The sequence below is a fragment of the Onychostoma macrolepis genome, chromosome 04 (assembly GCF_012432095.1).
Source record: "Onychostoma macrolepis isolate SWU-2019 chromosome 04, ASM1243209v1, whole genome shotgun sequence".
In the NCBI taxonomy this organism is placed as follows: Eukaryota; Metazoa; Chordata; class Actinopteri; order Cypriniformes; family Cyprinidae; genus Onychostoma; species Onychostoma macrolepis.
The window spans coordinates 21,336,956-21,353,088 of record NC_081158.1 but is presented as its reverse complement, the minus strand read 5'-3'; the positions used below and the strand labels follow the sequence as shown (position 1 = coordinate 21,353,088).

At 37.5% G+C, this 16,133-nt stretch overlaps 1 protein-coding gene across 12 annotated transcripts in view; it reads left to right on the top strand.

Annotated features, from left to right (window-relative positions):
* Positions 1-16,133, top strand: part of nav3 (neuron navigator 3) — a 322,550-nt gene that overhangs the window by 257,476 nt on the left and 48,941 nt on the right. For all 12 annotated transcript variants that reach the window (XM_058772574.1, XM_058772573.1, XM_058772569.1 and 9 more), the window contains 2 exons: positions 1,619-1,731; positions 9,761-9,869. In XM_058772574.1, the coding sequence (XP_058628557.1) occupies positions 1,619-1,731; positions 9,761-9,869 (222 nt within the window). The remainder of the gene's footprint in view (positions 1-1,618; positions 1,732-9,760; positions 9,870-16,133) is intronic.

The window sequence follows — 16,133 nt, the reverse complement described above, 5'->3', positions numbered from 1 at the left end:
TCTTATCCTAGTATGTATACTGCTGCCTTAGGTACTGTATAAGGCAGTCTAATTTCGCATCCTACTTTTTGAGCCTTTATGTTGGGAGTGAAGATGCCTAAAATGTTGTCTAGGTGGGAAGCTCACATGGGTTTGGAAGGGAGCTTTTGTACTTGCCTCCATCTGGCATGGAGAACAGTGGGTTGACCTCCCTTCCACTGCCTCTCCTCACATCAACACTCACAGCTTCAGTGATGTTGCTTGAAAACTGTATTAAAACGATTAAACAATGCGTTTGCTGCCAGTAAAATCTCTGTGTGTGTCCATAGTTGACCTTCTGTTGAATCTGTCTGTTTTGTTTTATACAATTTCATCACTTAATGAGTTAATTCAGCTCACCAAGCCCTGAAGTTACCTGGCAGTTTAAGTCCTCTTCCTTTCTGCATCATTTGTTTATTTGCATTTACAGGCAGAGTTTGTGTGAATTATGTGTGTGTGTTGTCACAGGTAATGCAGCATCTCAATGGCATGAATGTGGAGCACATGGTGAAACTAACAGTGTGACATGCCACTGAAATATTTGGCTGGTGAATTGTATGTGTGTGACTGTGTGTGTGTGTATGAGAGGGAATGTTTATCTGGGCGAGTGCAGGTGTCCTGGGATGGCTTTGTTGTAGGTGTGGTTGTTATGCATATACAATCAGAGTTTTTCCCAGTCTATTTCAGCTAAGTCTGAACAGCATTGTGTGTGCATGTGTTTGCCAGATTTTTGTATATTTTTGGGGGCCAGGTGTCCCCACAATGACAAACCTATTGTCAAACCTAAAAACACTATAAGGAAAACAGCTACATAAAGTCACTATTCTGTGATTTATTCCATAGAGAAAAATCATAGGGTTAGATTATATACTAAGTATTCATTTTAAAATGATACTATTTTGATTTTAATGATTGTAAATAATAATAATAATAAATTATTATTATTATAAATGAATTTAATAAACAATAATAATACAAATAATAATAATTTATAATTTAAAATACTCATAGCCACATGGTCCCAGGGTTATTATTAGTGGCAGGGATATTATTGTTAACTTGAACCTCACACTAAAACCATTGATAAACAAACAAATAAATAAGTAAATAAAAATAAAAATAAAAATAAAAAAATATATATATATATATATATATATATATATATATTTAAAAGTAACAACTAATTTTATTTCAGCTATATTTTTTAAATAAAAATCAAATGGAAAAAAAACTTAAATAAACTTAATAAAAACTATATAGACATATTTAAAAATAAACAAACAAACAAACAAACAAATAAATACTAATAAAAATGACAAAAACACAAAGAAATTACTAAAATAACTAAAATTAAAAATGGAAATATAAAATATAAAAATGAAATCTAATTGAAAATATAATCAAAAACTATAATAGTATATCAGTGTTACTAAAATGATTTTTTAAGGGAGCTTTCTTTTAAAATAAGTGGCACTTGGATTGATCTAATGCAAAATTTGTGTTGACTGTATGATAGTATTTATGCATACATGCAAAAAAAAACCTACTCTATGTGAAATGTTAATAATTCATATGTAATTTTTTCTTTTGTTTCACTCAGGACGTATTCAGAGAATGACTGCACTACTGTGGTCCCCACTGAACCGTGTCTCAGTCCCACAAAAGACCTGGTCTACAGCAAGACCGCCAAACAGTGCCTGGAGGAGATCTCAGGTACAGTAGGACGAGTACTGCCACATGTGCACATGCACACCTACACACAGTCAGACATAAGAGAGCGACACAAGCCTGACACACACACACACACACACACACACAGAGAAGCTGAAGCACAGGCACAGATTCTCTCTGCAGGCCGCTAATTCCATGTTGCTGTCGCAGCAAGAAAAGGTCAGATATGACAGGTGGACAAAGGCTGGCCTTGTTTGGGAGGCCAGGCTGCAGAATGTGTTGTTTATTTGTGCATGTGTGTAATTCTCTGTGTGTGGGACTGTGATGTGACAGCTGATAGCTGAAGATAGGTGCCTGGGGCTCAGGCACTGCTCGCACACATCTCTCAACAACCAGTCGGTGAGCAACTGTAAGAAATTAATGCAAATTGTGCCCAAATGCTGCATTTACCTGCGCTGCAGTTTCTGGAATTGGAGGGTGCACTATGACATGCGTTCCTAGTTGTTCATTTCCTGTGTGCATATTTATCAGCACAGCCACTGTCATTATATCCCTCTGCAAATGCTTTTGGTTTATTTCATTAATTCTGTACGTGATGAAATTTAATCGGTTTGGGATCTGATCATCTTGTGTGTATCCCTGAGGTTCCCTGTTGTTACTTTAATGTATTTTGTTCGTAATTAACAATCTAAAAAAGCTCAAAACAAACCCGACTGGAAAATCTTTCCTCAAACCAGCCCACTCTTCTTTAATGAGATATAAATTAGTGCTCCAGCTTGCACAAAAATGCCTGGAATGTCAAATTAAAGTGAATAAACTACAGACACGAACACATAAGCACAAAGTGGTCAGTGTTTGCACGTCAATGAGAATGCAGCCCTGCTGTGGTCATTTTGAAGGTGAGGGACATTGTTGTTTGCAAGTGGATCTAGAAGCAGCAATAGCATTCTGACTCATGGTCAGACATTTGTTTTATGTGTTGCACTGCTTTTGGAGAGTTAGGAAAGCATAAAATTGTTATTGTACCCTGAGCTGCTGAAAACAAATGAAGAAAATAAATACAAATTCTAAATGGTACATGTAGATTCAATATTGTTAGTGTGTCACAATTAATACACGTTAAGCTGTTGCATGTTAGATATAAGCAATCAAAATTTTCAGATTGATATGCATAGAAAGTATTAATTGTCCCATAGAAGTAAAATTTACAATTGAAATATTGCTTTATTACCTTAATAGTTTCACTTGTTGTAGACAGCGGTGGGATTAAGTGGAAATCAAATGGAGTCTTAAAAAATCTCATATTTTTCAAATCCAACAACTGGTGTTTTAATTTTAGAAGAAACATCTGAGATGATCCTTATTTTAAACAGAAAATCTTTCTTTCCTGTGAAATTGGAACATCAGAGAAAAAGCATTTTTCATCTTAGGAAGCATGTCTGCAGGCTTTTCTCTACATCTGTTCATGTTTGAAATGCCATGGTTTAGCCAGTGATGCGGTCAGGGAAACCCTCACATCTACTACTTATAGATGTTAACCTCAGAACTCACTTCCTGTTGAAGTGCACTGTGGGTTCCGCCCGATTATAAAATATGCTACACTCGATGCAAGTACAAAAGCAAAATCTCTGCATGCACCTGTTCTGTTCTTAGATGGCTGATTGGTTGGTGGTGTTTATGGCAAAAAAAAAAAAGATAATTATGACATGTATTTGCTGAATTCTCTGGAATCTGGTTTGGGTAATCTTTTTTGGGGAATTTGTGTTGTACTCTATTAGTTCAGTGCTGAGAAGAAAAAAAAAACTGGTTAATTCTGAAATATTAGGCAAGCAATTTGTTAATAGCTTGTCGGGAGACAGTGAATAAAAAAAAAATACTTAAAAAAATAATTAATAATGAACTATAATATAATATAATATAGGTATCTGTACCTGTTTTTTGCACAATATAATAATATTATATTATATTATATTATATTATATTATATTATATTATATTATATTATATTATATTATATTATATTATATTATATTATATTATATTATATTATATTATATATTTTTTGTATAGTTAAGCTGTGTGCTGCAGCATTTACAAATATATCATCTAAACATCCTTCTTCATTATAAAGAAAATCTAAGGAGAGATCACAGTGTTACAAGCCAGTTTTGTCTTATGTTATTTCCACGACACACACACACACACTCACATGTTTTGCTGCAAAGGTGTGTGCTAAATCGGTAGCTAACAGCAACAGGAAACCAGCCATCATTGCTGCAAAGAGAAACCGAGAGAAGAAAGAGGGAGATGGATAAAGAGAATGAAGCAGCTCACAGCATGTTAAAAGGAGCAGGCGGACCCTGGGCTTGCGTCTGAGAGTGCACACACACACTCAGTCTCTCCTGCTGTCCCTTGGAGCGAACCACATGCGCTCGCTCCAGCCGGTAATTAATAGACAGAGTGTGTGAAGAGTCTTCGCTCGCTGAAAGAGACACAGGAAGAGGGGGGGATGCCGTGAAGGACGTGTATCACAATTTCATCGTAATCTGGTGCAGATCTGCTTCCCACGAGCCTCCGTGCTACATTGAAGGAAAGAAGTGAGAGAAGAGAAAGAGAGGAGGAAGGCAGTAGGAGTATGCTCTGAGTACATGCACCTGGATGCTGGTTATTGGCTGCGGCGAGTGAGCGTGCGTGTGGGCAGGATGATATTTGAAGCTCCCTGGTGCAAGGGGCAGCTTTGCGTCTAAGCGTGTGTGCCAGCAGCCACCTGAGGCTCGCAGATCATGTGAGGAGGAACTAACTTCAACATAAGGAAGAAAAAGTGTAAAGAACGTGTGAAAATATGAAGCGAGGAGCCGAGTTTTCTGTGTTCCAGGGCGGCAGCCCGCCTCGCAAGTCACCGCAGCCTCTCCCGGACAACTTAAACCTCCGCAAGCAACGTTCTCTCGGCAATCTCGTGCTGCTTAGCGATGGGGAGCAGAGGGTTTATGCCTTTGAGCTGGACGAACCACCTTGCCCACCTTCGGCAGCCTCCGGGACATCGTCTTCGTCGCCCTCGCCCCAACATGGCCGAGGTAGCGCCCGTAGACATCCGGACAGCAGCACCCGAGCTCGCTCACTCTCGCTGTCCCTCACCAAGGTGCTTTCCCAATCCGAACACTCCCTTATTCCTGTGCCCTGGGGTCGTAAGTCCAGTCGGATGGCTCCTGCACATCAGCACCAGCGGCCCGAGATGGTGGAGAAAGCGGGCAGCTGTCGTAAATCGGATGAGGACCACCGGGCAGATCCAGCGGGCATCGGAGGAGACTGGGAGCTTGAGAGTGCCCGGGAGGAGAAGGCACAGCTGGATAAAGAGGTTATACTCACTATGTTGGGAGACCTGGAACAGGTTTTGAACCCACAGACACGCCGTAAGTGCAATGCTGCATAGAGAGTCACTCAAACTCATCAGTAACATACTGTAATCTGTTGCTGTTGTAATTGTCAGTTTTATCCTTGAACTCTGGGTCGAGAGTGTGTGTAACTGCATTAGAAACGGTTCTGGGAGATGTCTGGTTGAATTATGGTTCTCTGATTGTGCTATAGGAGAACATTTAGAAGCCAGATTCACCTGCCGGCTATTGAAGTGCTGCCTTGCTGTCTGCTGCTCTGATCAATAGCTCTATTTACCCTCCCATCGGTGTGATCCATGCTTTTATTCCTAGTCCATCTAGTGTTAACTGTCAACCACGGGGCTGTTTGTTCACAAGCCTAACACCTTATCTTATTGAAGTAATTCAGTTCCCTGTAGTTCAGTCTTATAGCAGCATTCTTTCGCACAGCTTTTGAGTTGACTAAGACAATGCTTTAAAGGCTATTTCATATTCTTTTTATTGGTCAATTTAACTTTTGCTAATGTTTAAATGAATAGTTCAACAAAAAATTTACATTCTGTCTAAAAATCACGTCGTTCCAAACCTTTGTGCATTTCTTCTGTGAAACTCAAATGAAGATGTTTTGAAACAAATTCAGGCAAAACAGTGAAAGTCAGTAGGGTCTGATGTTGTTTGGACTCCAGCATTCTTCAAAATATTCTCAGAAAAGAGAAATACATAGAAGTTTTGAAAGACATGAGGGTGAATAATTGAACATTCAGTTTTGGCTAAACTCTCAGTTTTAGATAATCTTTATAAAGTTAGAGGTTTGTTCAAATCTCTATGCTTAAGGAACTCTGTAATGTAACTCATTACGCACAGTATTTGCTATGGAGATGAATCATGCAGCTTTTTGAGAGAAAATGTGCTATTACGCAACCTGATTAATGATTTTAGCCTTACATTCTAAAAAATGCTGGGTTAAATGCAATCTTTAACCCAACCTTCTGGGTAGTAACCCAACCACTGGGTCAAAACAACCCAATAGCTGGGTTTGTCCATATTTTACCCGGCGCTGGGTTGTATTTAACCCAGCATTTTTTAGAGTGTACAGATGACAAAAAGACTAAAAAAAGTCACAGTGACCAATATCACTAGCGAATAACAAAAAGCAACCACTCGGAATACCTTAACACCCACTTATAACGCATTAGCAACTGTATAGCAACACCCTATCAACCAACCAGTACATCCTAGCATCATGGCAGTCAAATTTGTACAACATTTTTTTCTCTAAAGTCAACTCTTAATATTAGTCAAGGTTTCTTGGACCAAAATTAGTAGGGATGCACCGAAATGAAAATTCTAGGCCGAAACCGAAAATTCTGGATGCACTTGGCCGAAAACCGAAAATGCTTTGTAATGATTATTTATTATTTTACTAAATAATGCAAAGTTATTTTGTAAGATCTTTCAATTTAACTCAATTTTAATGACACTGAATTTAAAAAACACAACATACTTTTTACTGAAAGTAACACAATAAAATTGGAGAGAATTTATAATAATATTAGTAACACATTACAATAAGGTTCATTAGTTAACATTAACTTTAGTTAACATGAACGTCATTTTACCAGCGTTGCCATGTTACAGCACAGTAGCTCTATTGCAGACAGGAACAAATATACTACAAAGAAATATCTTGTTGGCGCGTTATTTGAGTAGACTTTGCTTTTCCGGTGAGTATAGCGGTACGTGAGCGGAACGCACATTCATAGAGCGGAATATTGAGCGGAGCGTCACACTGCGCAGTGACGAGGACAGTGAAACCTCCGCACTGAACACTACTGGGCAGTGCGGCACGCCATATATATATATTTTTTTTTTTTTCCGGCTCGTTATTTTGGCCGTTTTTCTCTTTTGGCCGAAAACCAAAAATGCCATTTTTGGCCGATAATTTTCAGTGGCCGAAAATTCGGTGCATCCCTAAAAATTAGTCATTATTTACTTTTACATGACCATTTTCCAACCTCTCTCTGACACTTAGAATTAAGCAGGTTTTTGCTACTGTACCTTAACACTATATGTAAATGGCTTTGCTATGAGGGCGCACAAACCTGCTGTCACACATTTGCATCTCCATTTGAAATGAGTGATACAGTACAACACAGCTCTGAATTATGCAAAACACAAACCTCACATTCGATTCCGGATTGAAGCTGTAGACTCTGAGGCTAGCTTTCACACTTCCACAATGTGGTTAAATCAGTGCAAACTCTCAGCTACCATCTGATCAGACAGAGCCAGTGGTGTGTCCTCACGCCCTCCTTTGCTGCTGACAGGCTCAAGTGGTGCTTGCAGAAATGTGTCTGCTCACCCAGAGGGCAACAAGTGCATATTATGCCACCCAGAGCCCTCTTGATCATCAAATATCTGCGTCAGAAACTCTTGTATGGCTTGTTCGTATCCAGCATTCACATGCAATGAGAATAGCTATGCACCTGCTATGTGTGTGTGGGTTTGAAATGGCCCTGTAGCTCTATATGTGAGATGCAGGGGAGAGAAATTACTTTATTTGCCTTATACAGTTTGGCTGAATGGTCCATTACAATCCCATAAAACAAAGCCTTCTGGGTAAAAGGGAGCCTGATACATTCACAGTGACTCAATATGTGTTTGTTTGTGCTCCAGGGTCATGCCTTTCTGTGCTGTAGGGATCAGGATAGTCAACTAGTTAAATTAGTGAGGTTGAGTGTTTTTTTTTTTTTTCATTAGGTTGTCGTTTTAGCTTTAATATTTGATGCAGTGTGCATTAAAGGGATGGATTTTGAGAACGACAATTTCAGCATGGTAGCTGAAAGTGTCATTTAGAGACTGATCTTATGTGGCTAAAGCCATTCTCTTTACTTCATCACCACTACATTCATATTTTGTAATAAATCAAATCATCTGCTGTGAGGAATATAATTTTGTACAAAGTGCTCTATGTATAGTACCTATAAAAACAGACATTTTACACTGATTTAGACCATGAACTTTGCTTTTTTAGATTGAAGTTTAGCAATTTAAAACTGTTTTGATTATAATAATGCACCCAATGCAAATGTCACTGAAAGGAATATAAAACGGCTTCAAGACCAACTGTTTTGCTTTCATTCTGGCCTGGGATTGGTGGTTAATCATGACACTCTTGTACTTGGTTGTGCTCTTCATCAATCTTCTACACTCTCAGATGGCTTGAGTCAGGCTCACATGCATGATTGCTTCCGTTTGTCAGACTGATTTGACTGTTTATCTGTGTATAGGAGAGTGTCCAGTTCTTTCAGCAGCAGCACAGATGTGCTAACACACAATATGTGGTGGCGTTTACTTACACAAGAGAAAAATAAGCTTTGACCTTGAGGTGTTTGACAAGTGAGAAGTGCTGTTGGAAATAGTTGTGGGTGTAAATCTTGATGCGTTTCATCATGGTTCACATTTTATATTTCTTATTTATTTTATTTTTTCACTTTTGCTAAAGACTTCTAAAAAAATTAAGGTCACATTTAAAATTAATTGTAAAATGAATGTGTGTTGTGAAAGTAATTATGATCAGTTTTGATGTACTGTAACGCTCATTTCTAAATGCCCACATATTGTATGTCAGTTTCACTGCAACATAATCATACAAGCAACACACTTAAGATCATTGCACATATATTACATTTTTTTACATCATATGCAATGCAGGAGGTGTGCAATGCATTAGAGCCATACGTGATTGGATCAAATAAGCAGGTCTCTGATGGGATGCGGGAGCCCTGCAGACCTGCTGTTAGACCTCCTACTGCCATCATCAGCCTGTACGAGTGTCTCTATGAGTGTCTTTGTTCAATGGGTTTAATGCAGTGGAAAAGAAGCACTTAACTGAACCTCTGCAGATCCAGAGCTTGTGTTCTAGTGGCGTTGTGTTCATGAACAACTCTTTCAAGCGAACAAATCAAGATTCTTGCCTTTGATGTCTTTTTCTGGCTTTGTAAGGGTGTTTTGCAGTTTATTATTAATTAATTTACTTGTTATATTTAATTATTGTATTAAATAATAGAGAATGGAGGGGAAAAAAAGATAGATATACTTAGTTGTCATTTGAGGGGAAACAACATTTAAACAGCATTTCTGGAGTCTACTTTGTAACTCAAAGTATCATTTTTAAATGAATCAGTTGAGTGAATGACTCAATGACCATTAGTCACGAACAATAATGCCGTAACCTGCATAAAAGATTCACTAAATGAATCCAAATAATTTATATCCCTGAGATGAATCCACTTTTGTTCAGAAAACGAGTATTAAAATCTGTGCAGTAAAATGACTGTTTAAGTCTGTTTAAATTTGACATATTTCTGCTTTATAAGCAAATCGTGCTCCAGCCAAACTTTGAGCCAGGCTTAGGGGTTAAGAAGTGGTGTCATAGCGCACGGATTACTCCATGCTTCGCGGAAAAGTGATGACCGTGAAATCTGTCCCTTTATCCCATCAGCTGCACAGCAAGCTGTAACTTCAGCATCTGAGTTGACATGCAAGAGCAGACAGCCTCCGCTCACTAACCGCTGGCCGCAGCATGTTTGACTGGTTCATATGCCGAGTCCGTTCTGCCTTCCAGACTATTTACTAGCAAGCGACTTGGCGCCTGTAACAGGGTCAGTAACCAATGTTTTCTTCTTTCTATCCACCAGGGGAGGATCCAGAAACTAGACGGATGCGTACGGTGAAGAACATCGCTGACCTGAGACAGAATCTTGAAGAAACCATGTCTAGTTTACGCGGGACGCAGATTAGCCACAGGTGAGTGTTTGGTTGTTGAGGAAAAATAGTGCAAAGACAGATTTCCAGGCTAGTTAATGCTGGTTTAGCTCTAATTTAGCTGATGGACAGCAAAATGTAGATGGTGAAGCTAATGAACAAGCATGATCTTACTTGTAAAGCTTTTTGCAAAAAGTTGTCGCAGTGCATTCTGGGATTGCCTTATCCATAAAGATATATATAGCAGTTGAGTAAGACATCATGAAAAGAAAGTTCATTAGCTCCAAAACAGTGACAGCTGCACTTTCCAAAAATCGGATCTCTTTTGCCAATTTAATTTCTTTAAAGACAGAGCTCAGTTTGGCACTCATAAACAATACAAACCCTCGCTGTGCCAACATCTTTGCTAACAAAGATGCTCACCAATCTCATTGTTAAATGAAAAATGCTTAGTGAGTTAATCATTTATTAAAACCCAAATTCCCAAACACCCAATTACTGCAGAAAATACATAAGCGTAACCACATTTGTCCGGCCTATTTCAGCACCTCTCTCTTTATCTCACTCACAATGTGAACGTAATTTCACAGGAAAGTGGTTCAGAGGCAGCGCTCTGACATGACAGATGGTGTTGGCCCTCTCTCTCTCTCTTTCCCTCACGGGGAGCATCTTCTTTGGAAATCAATGCTTGGCCTTTTTGTTTTTTTCATAGCACATTGCTTCTCAAAGGAGCCAAAAAGGTGTTAGACACTTCCTCACCCTCCCTCGCTGTAAAGCTAACTAGTAAAGAGGCCATGAATCAAAAAACTCCAACCCTTGGAGTTCATAATGGTCAGATATATATTGTTGACACACGGCTGTCAGGCTGTGCTCGAAATGAATGAAGATAAGGAAAAGCTATTCTTCACTATGTCAAACTAAACAGAGTAATTCACTAGAATGTTTTATAACATACGACAGATGGAAAGAAGATAGTGATCCAGCCAGGACTCTTTTAATTGTACAGAAGAGTTCTATTTTTCACCTTTGTGACACTGTTTGGTTGTCAGGAAGTTGAAGTGTGGTTTCCTGAGACATTGGCCCACTATGTGGATTCCATCATACATACGGTGGAGTCTCGCTTTTCAAATTGACTTCCATTCACCTCCAAACATACCATATGGTATATATTCTGAAAGAGTACAGAATGTAAGTGTTCTTTCAGAAGCTTCTGCGCACACCTATTCACCGCTGTGTTGGGAACGTCACAAAGCTCTATTGATCTGAGCCTGTGTTCATGTTTTGAAGATTCTCTGAGCTTAAATATTGTAAAAAAAATCCTTCTTCAAGGTCAAGACAGCATCCCTCTAGAAATCCCTCTAGACTTAAAATCAAGAATCTCAAGAGGATTCATCAAATGTTGACTCTAATATTAACTATGTAGCATAAAAACATTTTATTAACATAAAAACTATGTAGTTACTAGGTGCTGGTCATATAATTAGAATATCATCAAAAAGTTGATTTATTTCACTAATTCCATTCAAAAAGTGAAACATGTATATTATATTCATTCATTACACACAGACTGATATATTTCAAATGTTTATTTCTTTTAATTTTGATGATTAGAGCTTACAGCTCATGAAAGTCAAAAATCAGTATCTCAAAATATTAGAATATTTACATTTGAGTTTGAATAAATGACCATCCCTACAGTATAAATTCTGGGTATCTCTTGTTCTTTGAAACCACAATAATGGGGAAGACTTCTGACTTGGCAATGATCCAGAAGACGAACATTGACACCCTCCACAAAGAGGGTAAGTCACAGAGGGTCATTACTGAAAGGTGTGGCTGTTTACAGAGTGCTGTATCAAAGCATATTAAATGCAAAGTTGACTGGAAGGAAGAATTTGGGTAGGAAAAGGTGCACAAGCAACAGAGATGACCGCAAGCTTGAGTATTAGTCAAGCAAAGCCGATTCAAACACTTGGGAGAGCTTCACAAGGAGAGAACTGAAGCTGGAGTCAGTGCATCAAGAGTCACCACGCTCAGACGTCTTCAGGAAAAGGGCTACCAAGCCACTTCTGAACCAGAGACAACGTCAGAAGCATCTTAACTGGGCTGTGGAGAAAAAAAACTGGACTGTTGCTCAGTGGTCCAAAGTCCTCTTTTCAGATGAAAGTAAATTTTACATTTCATTTGGAAATTAAGGTCCCAGAGTCTGAAGGAAGAGTGGAGAGGCACAGAAGCTATGTTGCTTGAAGTCCAGTTTGAAGTTTCCACAGTCAGTGATGATTTGGGCTGCCATGTCATCTGCTGGTGTTGGTCCACTGTGTTTTCTGATGTCCACAGTCAACGCAGCCATCTACCAGGAAAATTTAGATCACTTCATGCTTCCTTCTGTTGACAAGCTTTATGGAGATGCTGATTTCATTTTCCAGCAGGCACCTGCCCACACTGCCAAAGGTACCAAAAGCTGGTTCAATGACCATAGTGTTACTGTGTTTGATTGGCCAGCAAACTCGCCTGTCAAGAGGAAGATGAGAGACACCAGACCCAACAATGCAGATGAGCTGAAGGCCACTATCAGAGCAACCTGGGCTCTCATAACACCTGAGCAGTGCCACAGACTGATCGACTCCATGCCACGCGCATTGCTGCAGTAATTCAGGCAAAAGGAGCCCCAACTAAGTATTGAGTGCTGTACATGCTCATATTTTTCATGTTCATACTTTTCAGTTGGCCAAGATTTCTAAAAATCCTTTCTTTGTATTGGTCTTAAGTAATATTCTAATATTTTGAGATACTGATTTTTGACTTTCATGAGCTGTAAGCTCTAATCATCAAAATTAAAAGAAATAAACATTTGAAATATATCAGTCTGTGTGTAATGAATGCATATAATATACAAGTTTCACTTTTTGAATGGAATTAGTGAAATAAATCAACTTTTTGATGATATTCTAATTATATGACCAGCACCTGTATAAGCAGCTTACGTTATTGTTAATTTTGTCTTAGTCTTAGGGCCAGATTTAGTCTTAATTTACTAAACAGAGCAAATTAGCGTTAGAGCGCAATTCCATAAAAGCGCCGATGGGAGGGGAAAATTCTACGGGTGATTTACTGACAAGGTGTACATTAAAGAACACAGACGCAACATCTCATTTCCATAATGAACGGCACAATCTACCAAGAGCAGCGCAAATTACCGCCTGCTTTAAGACATGCCTTTTTGAGGCATTAAATAACGCCGCAAATACCAGTGAATTGGCGAGCGCAAATCTTGAATGCATGATTCATTTAAATACTCTCCTCCCATAAATTTACTGATCGAAAGGGAAACTCCTACAAATGCATAGTCAATAAGGTGAGTCGCAAACTGTGTCCACGCCTTTTCAGCACTAATTTCCCACTGCGTGTCTTTAGTAAATCCTGACAGTAGTTTTTTATCGCCAAATGAGGGTTTGTGTTTGCGTAAGCTGATAGTAAATCTGACACTTTAGACTTAGTCTTATTCCTGTGTCAGATGAACGTTTTAGTTATTATCATATTTAGTCAACCTTGTCCCGTTTTTGTTTAGTTTGTCAAGTTTTAGTCGACTGTCTAAGCATTTTCGTCTAGTTTTAGTCAATGAAAACTTAAAATGACGATTTTCAGATCATAGAAAATCGATGCGCTACCGCAATAAAGAGTGAGCGCAGGCGCATGGTCGGCAGATTGTAAAAATTAAGCAAAACACCAGGCAGAAAATGTATCTTTTTAAAAGAGAAGCTCTGATTTGAGTATTTTAACTCATGATATCTGGCAACCGCAAATATGAAAGCTTGCGTGGTAGGCGTGTACAGCAGTCTGCAATAATATTTTGTCTCCTTTTTTTTTGGAGGAAATAAAAAGAGATTTTGGTAAAGTTTTTTTTTTTTTTTTTTTTAATTTTAGAAATAGAATATTTATTCTTTGGTGTACCCCATAACTTTAAAAATTATATTTTGATATATTTCCAGATTTAAAAGAAAAATATCCACTGTATACATAATGCAGTTCAATGACAAATAAGATGTGTATGAAATTGCTAAAATTAACTAAACACTTATTTTACAGCGTTTACTTAAATTTCAATAAATATTTATACATTTGATTTGATTTGATTTGATTTGATAAAAAAAAAAAAAAGGTTTTGGAACCTTTGGCAAGCATGCATGACATTTTATAATCTCAAAATGTTGGCAGATTTATCAATCTAGAGCTTGTTTCATGTCTCACTGTATGTACTGTACATGTTAATCGAGATTCCAAACCATCATAAGCCATGATTTATTAATATGTGCCTGATCAGCACCTCCCTATTTAATAGGATCCCATAGGATCCCATTCATTTAATAGGAAGTTGAAATAAGCTCGAGCTCTTTTCCCACTGGTGGCTTCTGTAATTGTGTTCCCGTTTCATCAGGCCATTTGATTTCTGGCCATCCATTCAAGGGATAGCAGAGGAGGATGGCAGATTCAGAAAAATGCTGCAGTCTTACCCTTTCCCAATAGCACTAGCATGTTGCTAAGAGACGGGGGTTGTCGAGAAGCCAAGACATCAGGAATATATATAGTGGAACTGTCAGCTGTCATGAGGAGTGACATCAGAGAGGGAGATAAACGCTGGTGACTGGGCCAGAGGGGGATTCGGCAGATCAATAGATTAGACAGAGCAACCTGCCCAAATCTTCTGCATCCAGTGACGTTGACTAATTCCAGATACATGATTTATGTTCTTAGCAAGCCATAAACCCCAGTTCATACACTTCTTGTTGACTTTGATTTGTAGACGAAAAGGAAAGTCATTGTTTCTTAGTTGGTCTCTGTTCTTTGTTCAACACTATTGGGAGTAGTACATAATACCATACTGCAGGGATGCTCACATTACACAGTTCCGGAGCCACTTTTAGAAAATGCTGGGTGACCAGATGGCTTTAAACCTGACCAAATTTTTGCATCTAAATAAAATTCCCACAGATTGAAGTTTAAAAATGCTGCAAAAGGCATTCAAATTTTTTAACATTGTTTATTATGTTAGGTGTGATGAACCAACAGTGAACAGTGTTTTCACAGCATTTATTTTAAAATATGTTGAATTGTATGAATCAATTTTGTTAATTTATAGTTTTTATTAATATTTTTAATTAGCATTTATTTTCATATTTTCCGTTTTTATTTTAACTTTAATTTGAGTGATTCAATGTGCTTTGTGCATTTTTATTAGTTTGTTTTATCATTTTTAATATTTCTGTCAGCTTTATTTTTATTTTTTTTGTTTATTTAGCTTTTATTTTAAATTTATTTCAGTTGATTTCCAAAGCAACATTTCTGATTTTTTATTTTTATTTCATCTAATATTTATATTATTCTACTCCGTATTAAGTTTAGTTACTAAAATTATTTCAGTAATCATTTTTAATAACTTCAATAATAGATAATAGTTTTAATACAGATTTTTAATTTTGGCTAACAATAACAACAATTCTATATATTTTTTAAATAATATATAATATATATATTACACAATTAATAATTTTTAGTTTATGATATTTAATGCGTAATGTTGATAAACTGAACCTTATTGTAAAATGTTTCTGTACCACAATAATTAAAAAAGATTGATAAATTGAAAAACATTAGTTACTGTATCCTTGCCTTCCTACATGAATCCATCTAATCCATTTCTGCCTGTACTGAAAAAAAAAAATAAATAAATAAATAAAATAAATAGGATTTACTTTTAAACAATTGTCAGTTCTTAATTTAAAGAAATTGCTAGTAAAATTTCACAAATAACTACAAACAAACAGCAAGTAACACATTGAATTAAACATGAAATTTTGAAATATTTTAATGTTATGGTATTTTATTAAAAAATACTTCCGTAATCTTTATTCACGACTTTGAAAAATATCATTTTTACAGTGTACCCGGTCAAAGCCTCCTTCTGTTTTTTTGCTTGTATATTTGTATATGCATGCTTCTCATTTTTATTTGTCTTGTCCACATACTGGCACTATTTTAAAAAACAACTTCAACTGCATGAACCAACTGTGCTGTGTTCAGACTGCAAAATTCAATAGTACCGCTCAAATGTCCTATCTATACAAAAACACTGGTCAGCCATGTGTGTGACCATCACTGGCTTGTTATCCATCCTCCATTGCTGCTGAGTCACAAGTCTCTGGTGTATTTCATAACAAGAGCATCCACACACAAACAGAACATGTTTTGTTAGCCACACTTAGCGCTGGCGGCCACCCTTTCAAATATACCAAGCACAGCAGAATAACA